This window comes from Mytilus edulis, unplaced genomic scaffold (assembly GCF_963676685.1).
Source record: "Mytilus edulis unplaced genomic scaffold, xbMytEdul2.2 SCAFFOLD_1827, whole genome shotgun sequence".
Classification (NCBI taxonomy): Eukaryota; Metazoa; Mollusca; class Bivalvia; order Mytilida; family Mytilidae; genus Mytilus; species Mytilus edulis.
This window is the reverse complement of record NW_027269249.1, coordinates 1-13,181: the sequence shown is the minus strand read 5'-3', so window position 1 is coordinate 13,181 and position 13,181 is coordinate 1. Positions and strand designations below refer to the sequence as shown.

Sequence of the window (13,181 nt, the reverse complement as noted above, 5' to 3'; positions counted from 1 at the left end):
ACTCAGGACATACAAAGTGCACTCAGGACCCTTTATAGTCGTCGCATTTGCACACAGGATGTATGTATATATTCCTTACATGCTGCTTATATAAGAATTAAATTTTGGTAGAATTTGAAATCGAACTTAGATAGATATGTTAACTTTTTTAAAATAATGAGGGCACGTGTCACTGATTACACAACTACTGAGCCGTGAATTATCCAATCAACAAAATTAATTGGATTATCTTTATTGATGTTTATGAATTGTGTTGTTTGTACAATGTTGCGTTTAAAATAGTTGAGATTGTTTAACATGTTTAATGTAGTTAAATTTAAATTATGCACTGTGAAAATAGTGAATTGTATGTTCATGGAAAAAAAATAAGATAACCCATTCGATGTTCTTTTTCAATTTACTTTTCATTTTGACGGCTAAATTTATATTTTGTATTCTGCAGTTTATGAATAAAGAAAATAAAAAAAATCTGTAACAAGTTCTATTTTTGTTTTTCTTTGTTATTTTTTCTTTCTCTCCATTTCAACATAATAAACACAAACAATGTTTACTAAATATCAAATTTTATTCTCAATAAACAATACACATAGTTAAAGAGATGACATTTAAAATTGAGAATGGAAATGGGGAATGTGTCAAAGAGACAACAACCCGACCAAATAAAAAACAACAGCAGAGGGTCACCAACAGGTCTTCAATGTAGCGAGAAATTCCCACACCCGGAGGCGTCCTTCAGTTGGCCCCTAAACAAATATATACTAGTCCAGTGATAATGTACATGTATGTACAATATTTACAATAATAATATTTACAATTTTAAAATAATAATATTTACAATTTTAAAATAAGTATAATATCTTGGCTGTGTGCGTGCTGTCCTTGGTCTTTTCCTGTTGTTAGGCTTACGAGCAAGCTTCTGGGGTTTTGGCACTTCAAAATCTGAGCATGAAGACTTAGTCGTGGTTTGGATGGATTTTGTGTCGATCAACAGTCTCCGAAATAGTCTTTCTCGCTGTTCTTGTGCTTTCGAAAACCAACATTGGTACGATACGACATGTCTTCTGTACGGACCGAAAAGTTCATAATTTCCCATTCCATACAGGGAACGCTTCAAATCGATTAGTTGTACATGTACAATGTCCATTAGTTTGGTTGCAAATTTATTTTCACATCGTAATTCGTTCAAGGATTGTATTACTGGACAAGAACGACTTTAATGAGAAATAAAATCTTACTAAATGCGGATTTGTTCAAACATTCGTATTACTCGGGAATTAAATTACTGGACAAGTCCGATAAAAATGAGAAATAGAATCTAACTTTATGAGATTTTTATTGTTTGAAAAATTTATTTTGGTCAGTACGCTTTCTATACTTAAAAACGGGCTCTATATACAAAACTAATTAACTTCATGAAAAGTAAATTTAATCTAACGCCAAACGATAGCCGGACCAGAGGTAAAAACCGCTTCTTCCAAGAAAGGGCCACAACAGACCACAGGCACTTGTCTCTAAAAAAAAATTCCTATATACCTTAATATAACACAAGGTACTTAACTAAATTTTTGGATAATGACACCCAGTCCCAAATTCCCGTTATTTTTTTTATTTCTCGGTTGTCAAACCTACTTAAACTTAATATGCCGTAAATCTAAATTGATTTATCTACACAATGGTATAAGACACGACTATCATTGTTGTCGGGATCATTAGTAGCAGGCCTCAGAATCGGTCAACGGGATGTTTTTTTGCCTTCGTCTCAATTTTTGGCAACACCCAGTCCGCAGGTAACTTTATACTGGTTTCTCATTGGTCAATCGTCTGGCTAAAAATAAATGTGGGAAATTTTGGTCAATTTATAACTCTACATTAGTGTCGTTGTGTACACGTGTGTTTCATAACAACCTTATTTGGGTTTGTTTCACATAATCTGTAAAGAATTTACAATAAAGGTAATAATTCATTAGTCAGAGGGAAGCTGACAGTTTTTATTTTAATAATTTTTTTATAATAATTCAATCACTGCGGACTGGGTGTTGCCAAAAATTGAGACGAAGGCAAAAAATCATCCCGTTGACCGACTTCTGAGGCCTGCTACTTATGATCCCGACAACAATGATAGTCGTGTCATATACCATTGTGTAGATAAATCAATTTAGATTTACGGCATATTAAGTTTAAGTAGGTTTGACAACCGAGAATAAAAAAAAAAAACGGGAATTTGGGACTGGGTGTCATTATTCAAAAATTTAGTTAAGTACCTTGTGTTATATTAAGGTATATAGGAATATTTTTTTTGAGACAAGTGCCTGTGCAACAGACGCCTTCGGACAATCATTTTTTCCAAGGACCATTCGAGACTGGAACCAACTGCCAACATCCGCAACATCATCTGACACAGTTGATGGATTCAGAGCTGCCCTGAAGGCATGCTCTGCTAAAATTTAGACAGTAACATCCTGTACATAGTTTTAATTGTATATATATAGAGAACGTTTTATCCTGTAAATAGCCAAGAGAAAACTTTCTGTGTTGTCCGACATTGCGTTAGTTTTCGCGGGATTCATACATTCAAGATTTGAATTCGGTTCCTTACCTGGAAGAAGAAGAAGAAGATAAAAAAAATCAAAAAAAATCGAGATGTGGTATTATTGCCAAAGAGACAACTCCCCAAAAGCATGAAACGAGATTAACTTAACTGAAACAGAAATTAACAACTATAGTCACGTACGGCCCTTCAACAATTTTGCAAAATCCTACTTTAAATTCTCTTTAATATTCAGTATAATTTCCTAAAGTTATTATAACCAACCCCTTTCAAGACAGACTTTGTCATTTCTTGCGGCTCAATAGATATCGGTGACGAATATCATTATATCATGACATGTAAAGCGTTGGATGTAGCTATAGATAGACATTCTATACTATTCTGTACTATATTAATACACACTTAATCATGTTTTTAAAGTTAAAACTCTGAATTGAGACAGCACTATCGGTCATCTTATATACAAAAAATAATCTAAGTTCCTACAAATGTTACAGGTAAATCAGTCCTGCAAGCTACATGCAAGTTAAATCAAGTTTTTTTCAACCTAAGTGCATGGTATTAATAATTGTAAATATATATTTTCTTTGTTACTATGAAATGTAGTTTATTAAAAGTATTCTTTTTTAGAATGTCCGATTAATATGTGTACACAAACACAAGGTAATAGTTACAACAACACAAAGTATATTAATTAGGGTTGACATCTACTGCAGGTAAGTGTTCCATAGTTCCCAGAGAATTTATGACAATACCCTGCACCCCTTGCCGTACACTCAGACAGAGGTATGGCCTCCCTGATGTAAGCCCCGCTCATATATAAACAATCATTTTCAAACGTGATTATTTCATAAATCATGGATACTAGCTTCAGCCAACCCGGTTCTCAACCTGCTCATTTATAATCGCGCTATATGTACTATTGGATGTTTATGTTGTGCCAAACTCATCGCCCATAATGAGCCATGCAGCTGTTGGAAACCAGTCGCTACAGCAACAATCTCAACACAAACAGATCCAGGCATTAGCTACGGATACAGTTCCGACAGTTACTTCACCAGGGGCAATGTTGCCCATTCATTGCTTCATGTGAGTACACCACATAAAATATAAGTTTAAGGTGGTACACACCACTTTCACTAAAATTAATTTGGCTCGTTTAATTTTCACAAAGTTTTGAAGTATTTACTTCGACCTTTTGACAAAAATATAAAAAAAATTGAACCAACCATTTTATCAGAAAAATTACACTGGTTATATATCAGTTTGACAGACAGTAATTTTGATCATTCAGAAGCTGAATTTCCCCTTAACAAAACAACGTAATTAAAACGTTTAGCTGATTTTACAGAGCTATCTCCCTGTAGTGTTAGGTACCACATTAATAGGAAATATCTGAAATTACTGGTATTTAGAGGAATGTGGAATGCATGCCAATGAGACAACTCTCATTCATTGTTTTTACATCCTGTTTTACCATGTGAGATTTGTGTTGAATTGCGTGCATATTAAATATGTGTATTTCTTCCATATTTGATTGTGAATCTCGTATTGACTTATTAGTTGTTTGCTTTACTTACAGTGGAAATGTTTTCATGCATATTCATGATGCATCATGGTAATGAATCTTGTGAAAAAATTAGAGATGTTGCCTTATTTGTATGAGTTAACTTGTTGAAGATGGTTATTTGAAAGTCCTCCTTGTGTTTAAATTTCATTGATTTCTATTTACTTATACTAAAGTTATTGTGCGAAAACCAAGAATAATGCTTAATTAGGCCCTTTTGGACCCTAATTTCTGAACTGTTGGGACCAAAACTTCCAAAATCAATCTGAACCTTCCTTTTGTGGTCATAAACCTTGTGTTCAGATTTCAAAGATACTTATTTACTTATACTAAAGTTATAGTGCGAAAACCAAATGTCTTCAGACGACGACGAAGCCAACGTGATACCAATAATTGACAATTTTTTTTTTTCAATTTTTGCGGTTGTATAAAAATACAAAGAATTTGAAGCAACCGTTTTTTCAGAAAAAATACACTGGTTATATATATATATAGCAGTTTGACAAACACTAATTTTTCCCTTAACAACACAACATAACTCAAATTTTACAGAGTTATCTCCCTGTTGGGTTAGGTACCACCTTAACTGTTTTCTTTCATATAAAAACATATGTTAGGCTTGTTCTGTCATTTTTATACATGTCCAGAGTATATTTATTCATGTGGTTTTGAAAAAAACAAACAATTTAACGCTCAATAAGTGTGCAGGTATGCTTAAGAGTGACTGAAAACATTATTGACCTGTAACTGATGCCAATATAACTTCTTACTTGTTTAAAAACGTTTCAGCTATATGGAAGTAGGACATATTTGTGTACAAGAATATTTTTATTCATACTATATGAACACAATGTAACAAATTACACATCTGAAAGTCAGTCAATACAGCAAGATCAAATATATAAGCTATCACATGTAAAACTACCCTTGCAAATTAAGAAATAATAATTATCAATGATCATATGATACACTTTTATAAACTTTCAATAACAAAAAACATGTTCTCCTCCCTTACAAATAAGTTAAACTTCAAAATTTATTGTGTCAAAAATGTGAACTAGTAACCTATCTATAAATTTTTATCATCTTTATTTCAATTCAGAAAAAAACTAACTTTATATAAAATTATAAGTGTGTGATTTTGTTGATAAGTATAAAATACATGAGCTAGAGTTTGAAAACGTTTTTTAATACCCACTGTTACAACAGTATTCACTTAAAATACAAGTAAGTACAAGTCAGCCTGATAAGCCAACTTTTATACTTTAATATATATCCTTTAAATTTGTTTGGCTTGGCATTAATTTCAATCTTAAGAGATCACTTGAATTTATTTATAATTATGTACAGGTTCAAAGGATGTGTGACTCTCAAGATAAAATAGATTTATTTAGGTATATTATATTGTATGTACAGTTTGTACTGACAAATAGTTTAAAATTCTTTAATACAAAGAATTAAAAAAAAAATCTATGTACACAAAACCTGTATAGAAACAGTCAAACTCTCTGACCAAGCATGTATCATTTGTACATGTAAGAAAGAATACACATGGTCTAAATTATTTTGAAGATAAATACTCGAAAACCCTATCTTTCTAAATAGCTTTAATAGTTTAAGATTTAATTATTTAATTAACCTTACATTCCAATATATAATAAATAAAGAACTACTCATATATAAACATATCATGAATACTGTCAGGACTGTATATTATGAAATTATTTTATTTTTGCTAAAAGTCATTCCAATAATTAAAACTCCCATTTTGAAATTTTTCTTTAAATCAATAGGAAATTTCTGAATATAGCATTTTATTCTTAAATGATAAAATATCAGTAATAAATGCACGCAATAATTTCTGAATATACAGTAATCAGACAGTTATATATGTGTAAATATGAACAGAATATTCTGTTTCATGTAAAAATATTGACTTTGCAGTCTGAAATAAATATTCTTATGGTATCTTATAAGAAAAGGAGCTTTTATTTAACATTCATACACATTGGTATCAAAAAAGTTAAATTTAAACAGCAGTTTTGGGAAATTTAAAACATTGTCTATATACATATACTTTGTCAAATAAGAAAACTGATCAATTACAAGTTAGATACATGTACGGACATAATGAAGTCTATCATTTTCTCTCCCAACAATCTGTGGAGCACTGACATCTTTCAACATAACAGGTTTCTGTGAGGTTTTATGCTCTAACACACTCCAGAATCCATCTTCAGATCTTACATCATCAAATATATCAAGCAAAACCCAGGTGTATGTTTGTCCTCTCCAAATGTGCTCAAAAATCTTACAAATTGAACCAAATATTATACTGTCAACTAAAGAATCTGTTGAATTTTCATCTACAGTATACACATATGAATTTGAAGATCTGTTATTGGAAAAAGGTGAAAAATTAATTTTCCTGCCAGTGTTTCCATATGTAGTGTTTCCATAGGACCTTGTGCATGAAGCAAGTTCTTTGCCTTCCTTACTCATTCTTGCTACCAAACAAAAGTCATAAACATTGGACATTTCTCTCAAAATGTTATCATCAATAGAGAACGTTTTCTCATTTGTACTACAACTGTCATCTTTTTCATCTTCTAAAAGCAGTCTCCTCTAGTTTGCCAATGTCAATACCATCTTGTTTGACCTTTCCAGACATTATCATGTAGACATACCAATCGTAAATCTAAAAAATAAAGAAATGACCATGAGAAACAATTTAAAAAATGGATATTTCATTTTGCGATTTACATGCAAGAACTGAACAGAAACACTGGATTTGAGATATAAAATATAAAATAAGATTATGAATTTATATAATTGCTTTCCAGATCCTGCTTTATTATAAACCAAAGTGAAAACAGTAAAAACCAAACTTGCTGACTATTTTGTAATCAAAACACAATTCTTTAATCATGTTAATAATATTAACCATGAAATAAAATCAAGTCTAAGAATGTTCCTTGCTTTTGAATGTTTGCCTGTTATTCTGAATCCTCTGGTTTTTCTGATGTAGTGAGTGCGATTGACACATTCTGTTACCAAAACCCTTTCTTTTCCTTTTATATCTTATTAAAACATATATTGATTAAGATGCCTTATTAAAATAAAAATCCTTTAATTTTAAAGTTTCTGAAGGAAAACTGATGCTATTCATCCATTGTTAAATGCATAAAAATCTAGAGGTATTCACTTCCCACCAAATTGCTAAACGGTTAATATCTTGAAAGCAACCACAAAGACCCTACATGTTTCATGTTTTCTATTAATTCCTTGATTCATATACGTTGTAATTTATAATAGTATTTTAAATAGCTTCTTAAGTAGACATCATTAAAACAGAAATTGACATGATAAATCTTGTGACAAAAATTTTTCATGGTGGACTCGAGTAAAGATCTGGTGTTGAGACTGAAATATAACTATATATATATATATGATAAAGTTGCCTTATATGGCATATACTTACAGCATAAGTCTCCATGATTGTGGCTTCAATCTTATTTTTATTTAAAGCTTGACGGGTTATCCAACTGTTTACTCTTTCAAATGGAAACAGCCACCTCCCATAAAGAGGACCAAAATTTGCAAATCCTTCTGGTATATGATGAAGTAGATGTGTTGTAATAGTCTATAACATAAATAAATAACAATATATCAGTAATGGTTAAAATTAATATGACATACACTTCAGTAAACCACAAAACACTGCAAATACAATTTTCTCAAAAAAATACTTGTAGAAGTAACTTTTTTCTTACAATCCCACAAAAGTGTTTAAGTTTTAAAAAGTAAATTCATGCCTTTAATAATTCTTCCCCAAGTTTTCTCAATTTTTGTATTAGAGTCCACTGTTTCGTCTCATTAATTCAACAAATAAACTGATTGTGCAAAGATCTTAATCATGTATTGGATTTTCCATGAAATTACACTTAAATGATTAGTAAAGACATCTGCAAAATTCTATTAGAGCAAAGAAATCATTAGAATTCAATAAAAGAAGATAGGGGATGATTTTTTTTACTTCTACAAGTAAAAAAATCTGAATGTCTAAGGGACATAACTCAGCCAATATTGTTTTACCTACATGAGTACAAGTAAATAAAATTCACCTGTATAAGTATCCTACAAATTTACTTATATAAGAATATTAATATTACTTCCCCAAGTCATTAAAAATAACATGTACAAGTAGTACCCCCTGACTGTAAGCTAACATAAGCAATTTTGACAATTATCTTTTTGTGTACTGATAAAACGAAATGCACATACTAATTAAGTTTGTCTCATACCTGTAATGCAATAGGGAAATCTCTTTCCACCAATGAAACAGCTTCACTTGTAGATTCAATAATGAATTCCAATTCGTTTTCATGATAAGATTCACTGGTCAGCAACTCAATCACATTAAAAAGCTTCCCTAATGTTGTCTCTTGTTTACTGGGCAATAGTCCTCGTAGACACCAAAGTGCAGCTCCACTGGTTACAAACTGAAAATGTCAAATAAATGGTCAAATACTTCAGTGAATCTATTGTTTTGTGTTGTGCATGCATGAATACATTGTACATGTGGGTACAGAAAAAACTTTTTTTATATAAAATTGGAAGAATGTACTGTAATTATCAAATTGACAAGAAAATTCACAAATCGTACTACAGTATTACAGCATTAAAATTGAACATCCAACAACAAATTATAATTGTCTCATTTTTTAAAATTTGCAATGAAGACCATTACAAACAAACATTCTGTTAGACATAGCCCCCTACCTGTTCATTGTACATTGTATTTGAACAAAATTCTAACTTAATCTATAACTTGTCAAGGTGTAAAACATAATACATCAAGGATCATAGCTCTATACAAAATCACTAGACTAAACCAATATTAAACTTGACCTGTAACTTAGAAGATGTGGTATGATTGCCGATGCAGTGAAACAACTCTCAACAAGAGACCAAACATGCCAAATGACACAGAAATTAACAACTATAGGTCAATGAAACCTGAAGCAGGACAAACAAAAGGAGGAACAGAATGAAAAAACACACTGTTCATAATTGGGGCATAAACAACATGTGTGCCAGTCAAAGACCCACATCATATACATGTTATCATTCTCCTAACAAGAACAACAAAATCAAAAGTCAAAATGTATACCTGATGTTTTCCATGCATAGTCCTCAGTGTCCATGGCTTTGAAAAATGCTGGTCTGGGTGGTAGTCATATCCTGTTGGATACACCAATGACATGGCTCTTTGATCAGCAATTTTAACACTTGATCTATCAAGTCTCCATGGAGCTGGGGGTAGTTCATTTTCTGCTGTCATTGATTCTACTCTTGCTTTTTTAGCTTTTCTCCCGTCTTCTGTATTTGATTTTCTTTTGTTGCTTCCTACAACTGTTTCCTCGTCATTGATGATGGTTCTGCTGTTCCATGAATCCTTAAATCGTTGAAACTCTTCTTCTCCACTCCGTACCTTTTTCCCATCATCTTTTCCTGTTATGAGGCCAAAGAGATTGCCAATTACATCTGCAATGGTGTGCATACCGTCAGGTTGCATTTGTTCTTGACGATTATGGTAAGGCAGTCTCATGAAGCTATATTTTCCTTTCAGTCCTGTTTTTTTCTGTAAAAGAGATTTTCTGTTTTGATTTGGAAGTTGATCATAGCTGTTTCTGATTTCTAATTCTTCTTCTTTTGTATAAGACTCTGGTTTACTTGCTCTGTCCTCACCTTTGATAGCAAAATCATTCTTTTCTTTTCTCAATGGATGATTTTCTGGTAAAAAAGCTCTATTGTTGATATGAACCACTTTGTGTAAAGACTTACAATAGAATCCTTCTTCCTTACAATAAGGACATCCACGGAGTGCAGCCCTGGCTTGAAACATGTAAAATCTTGCTGAATGCGGGAATGTCACACATGTAATGCAGGAGTGCTATTCGGACTGATGTAGGGGCTCCTCTGTAGGCATTAAACATTGTGCACTCTGTCAGTTCTAGCAATTCATCTACTAAAAGGTCCAAATATGGATCGAGGTTTTTTGGCTCTTCTGTCTTTGTACCTGGAACAATGCCAACCAACATCATTGGTCCTAAAATATTTCGGACATTTACAGGCAAATTGAGCCAGGTGAGGATTAATGGCCACATCGACTTCTGAGTTGCCATACTTTTGTGAGGATTAAGCCCATCACAAAAAAGTGCCAATGGAACTGTACAGCTTTCCTCCATGTCCTGAAAGACTCCTCCATCTTCATACCAAGATTTATATATCTTTCCATCAGTTATGTCAGTTAACTTTCCATTGCAAAGATCTTGTCTGGAATAAAGAATCTTACATATATTGTCACTTCCAAAAATCCTTGAAAGTCTTGGTCCAATAGGCATATACGTAAAAGTTTTTCGTGCACTTAAGGACTCTGCTTTGTATCTTGGCTCTCCACATTTTGTACATTCTCTGTCTAATGAGTGGTCATTGTCACTTGTTTTGGCAGAAAAGTAAGCAGTCATTGACACATGCATCATATCTTTTTGTTTCTATAATCATCGGTTTTATCATTTTGATATGCTTCCTTATAAGATTCAGGGAGGCAGTTGGGAGTTTGTAATACTGTCTTCTCATTTTTTAGGCACATGCTCAGTGCTGTTTTAGACATTCCATTGTTAGCGCTGAAATTGATGAAGTGTCTAACAAGGAGTCAAGTAGTGTTGTACGACAACCTGGATATAGTGGTTCTTGAAGTTTTTCGCTAAGTGAATCATCATTATTCTCTATCGGTAAAAAGTTTGGCTTCAGATATGAAGATTCCTTGATTGAATTACTGATGGTTTTAAAATAATTCTGTTGTTGTCTTCTTTGAGTCCTTTTACTTTTCCCAAGTTCTGAAAGAAAAGACAGATTTTAGTGAATTTGGAATTGTGTGATTGATATTAACTCAGATCATTATAACGAAAAATTAATATATAAACATTTAGCATTCTGATTTCTGTGAGTATTGCAAATCACTACATGTACCTCAGGAATCTCCATGGCCTGTTTAATGATAGCGCCCCGCCAACGTTCAATTGTCTTGCGCAATCGTCAAATGACTTGTGCCATCGTTCAATTGTCTTCTGCCATGGTTCAAAACTGGAAAGTTTTAATAGCCTGACACCATTTTATTAGCAATTTTAATCAAATGCATGTTATTGCATAACCCTCAGGCTGTTTTTATAGTATAATCCATTAGGGATAACCCGATTAAGATCGCTAATCACTTGTACCTGAGCTTGCACAGATAGATCAACAAAACAGACAGGAGAATATTATCTGAAGATAAACGATTTATTTGTCGAATTATCTAACTAAGTTTCCGCAAATGCTTATGAAAATTCAGAGATCAAATAAATAAATTGATAATCCAGTTACAAAGTTTTAACAAGATGAACACATGCTTTTATTTTGACTTGCGCAATCAGCATCCCCCTTTTTTAAGAAGTACAAAATAAGGCGTAGAACAGTAATTGTTATTTCATCAGAAATAACTTGAGTACTGCTGTATTGTAACAATAATATATAGATATAGGAAGATGTGGTGTGAGTGCCAATGAGACAACTCTCCATCCAAATGACAAATTAAAAAGTAAACCATTATAGATTAAAGTACGGCCTTCAACACGGAGCCTTGGCTCACACCGAACAACAAGCTATAAAGGGCCCCAAAATTACTAGTGTAAAACCATTCAAACAGGAAAACCAACGGTCTAATCTATATAAACAAAACGAGAAACACGTATATATTACATAAACAAACGACAACTACTGTACATCAGATTCCTGACTTAGGACAGGTGCAAACATTTCGTATTTTATAATCAAATTGATACATCCGCACTACTGCAAACCAGCCATACTGGTAATGGGTTCATGACTACTGAATTTGACAGTGTCCGTGAAAAATAAGCTCCACATAATTTTTAACCCCCATAACGATTACCAAAAAATAGCAAGAAAAATGCATTGGGACCTTCGTGACAGCTATTGGTTATTCTCGACTTAGGGAAAGGTAGGGGCATGAGGGCTTGGCCTTTGAAGGGTTAATAAAAACGGCAATCATTGAAAATATATACTTCTATATATATAGTATTTATAATGAAAATTCAAATAAATATAATTCAAATAAAATAAATTAGCATGTTCACCCATACTTATGTGGAGGGATGAAATACATTACATCGTGCTACACTGTACGGCGTATGATACAGTTTATGATGATGAAAGTTCCTCCATGGTTCAATTTTCATCCATGGAGATCCCTAGTACCTGTTACAATTCATTTTATTGGAACAAAATCCGAACTTGATTTATAACTTGTCACAGTGTATACTTTTTGACAAATTATATCAAATCAACATCCTCAAGAAAGAAGACCAAAAGTGTTGAAAATTTATCATTTAAGTGACTATTTTTAGTCCAAAAATCATATCTCTGAAAAAAGTAATCCTACTGCACTATTCCTGGGGTATAAAAAAAAAACCGCCATTTGTTTAGTAGTCATTCATTTTTTCTCCAATTTGTTTTTAGTTTAAATTAAATTAAAATCATTTTACACTTGCAGAGAGCCATAAGAACCCTAGATGAAGTGTCCGACAATAGACACAAGACAATTGGAATTGTTAGAGAGATGTTTCCAGAGATACGCTCATCACCAAAAACCAACAAAAAGTTAAACCGTGCTATTAGAAGGTCAAAAGTCAACAGACAATACTATGGTAACCTCAAGTACGTTATTTTATTTTTTTCATGAATAGTTTTGGTTTAATGACAGTCAATGGACTCTCATCATTTGATGTGTTTTATTGTTCCATGCAAGAATATATAATGGTTTAAGGGTGGGGACTGTTTACAACTTTTTAACCAAGAGGGGATGGGTATGACCCCAAGGGGCTTCCCTTTTATTTCATTTCATTTGTTTTATTACCCAATATTTCTTGGTTAGGGGTGGGGGATCTCGTCTGATTACAAGATAAAAGCACATTATTAAATTGAATTGGGTGAGGTGACCCC

At 32.6% G+C, this 13,181-nt stretch overlaps 1 protein-coding gene across 1 annotated transcript; it reads right to left on the bottom strand.

Annotated features, from left to right (window-relative positions):
- Positions 1 to 6,717: 6,717 nt before the first annotated feature.
- On the bottom strand, positions 6,718 to 10,661 carry LOC139509740 (uncharacterized). The gene is made up of 4 exons (XM_071296251.1): positions 9,289 to 10,661; positions 8,420 to 8,617; positions 7,597 to 7,758; positions 6,718 to 6,813 (listed from the first exon to the last, which is right to left on the bottom strand). The coding sequence occupies exons 1-4, from the start codon at positions 10,021 to 10,023 to the stop codon at positions 6,718 to 6,720; spliced, it is 1,191 nt and encodes a 396-aa protein (XP_071152352.1). The 5' UTR covers positions 10,024 to 10,661.
- Between the last annotated feature and the right edge of the window lie 2,520 nt (positions 10,662 to 13,181).

What these genes read in the sequence shown, in the direction of transcription:
- LOC139509740 (XM_071296251.1), bottom strand. Translation starts at nt 10,023, where the DNA reads ATGTTTCAAGCCAGGGCTGCACTCCGTGGATGTCCTTATTGTAAGGAA. An exon ending in ATTTCCCTATTGCATTACAG is followed by an intron (nt 7,759 to 8,419) that starts GTATGAGACAAA and finishes TTTATGTTATAG; the next exon opens with ACTATTACAACACATCTACT. An exon ending in CAATCATGGAGACTTATGCT is followed by an intron (nt 6,814 to 7,596) that starts GTAAGTATATGC and finishes TTTATTTTTTAG; the next exon opens with ATTTACGATTGGTATGTCTA.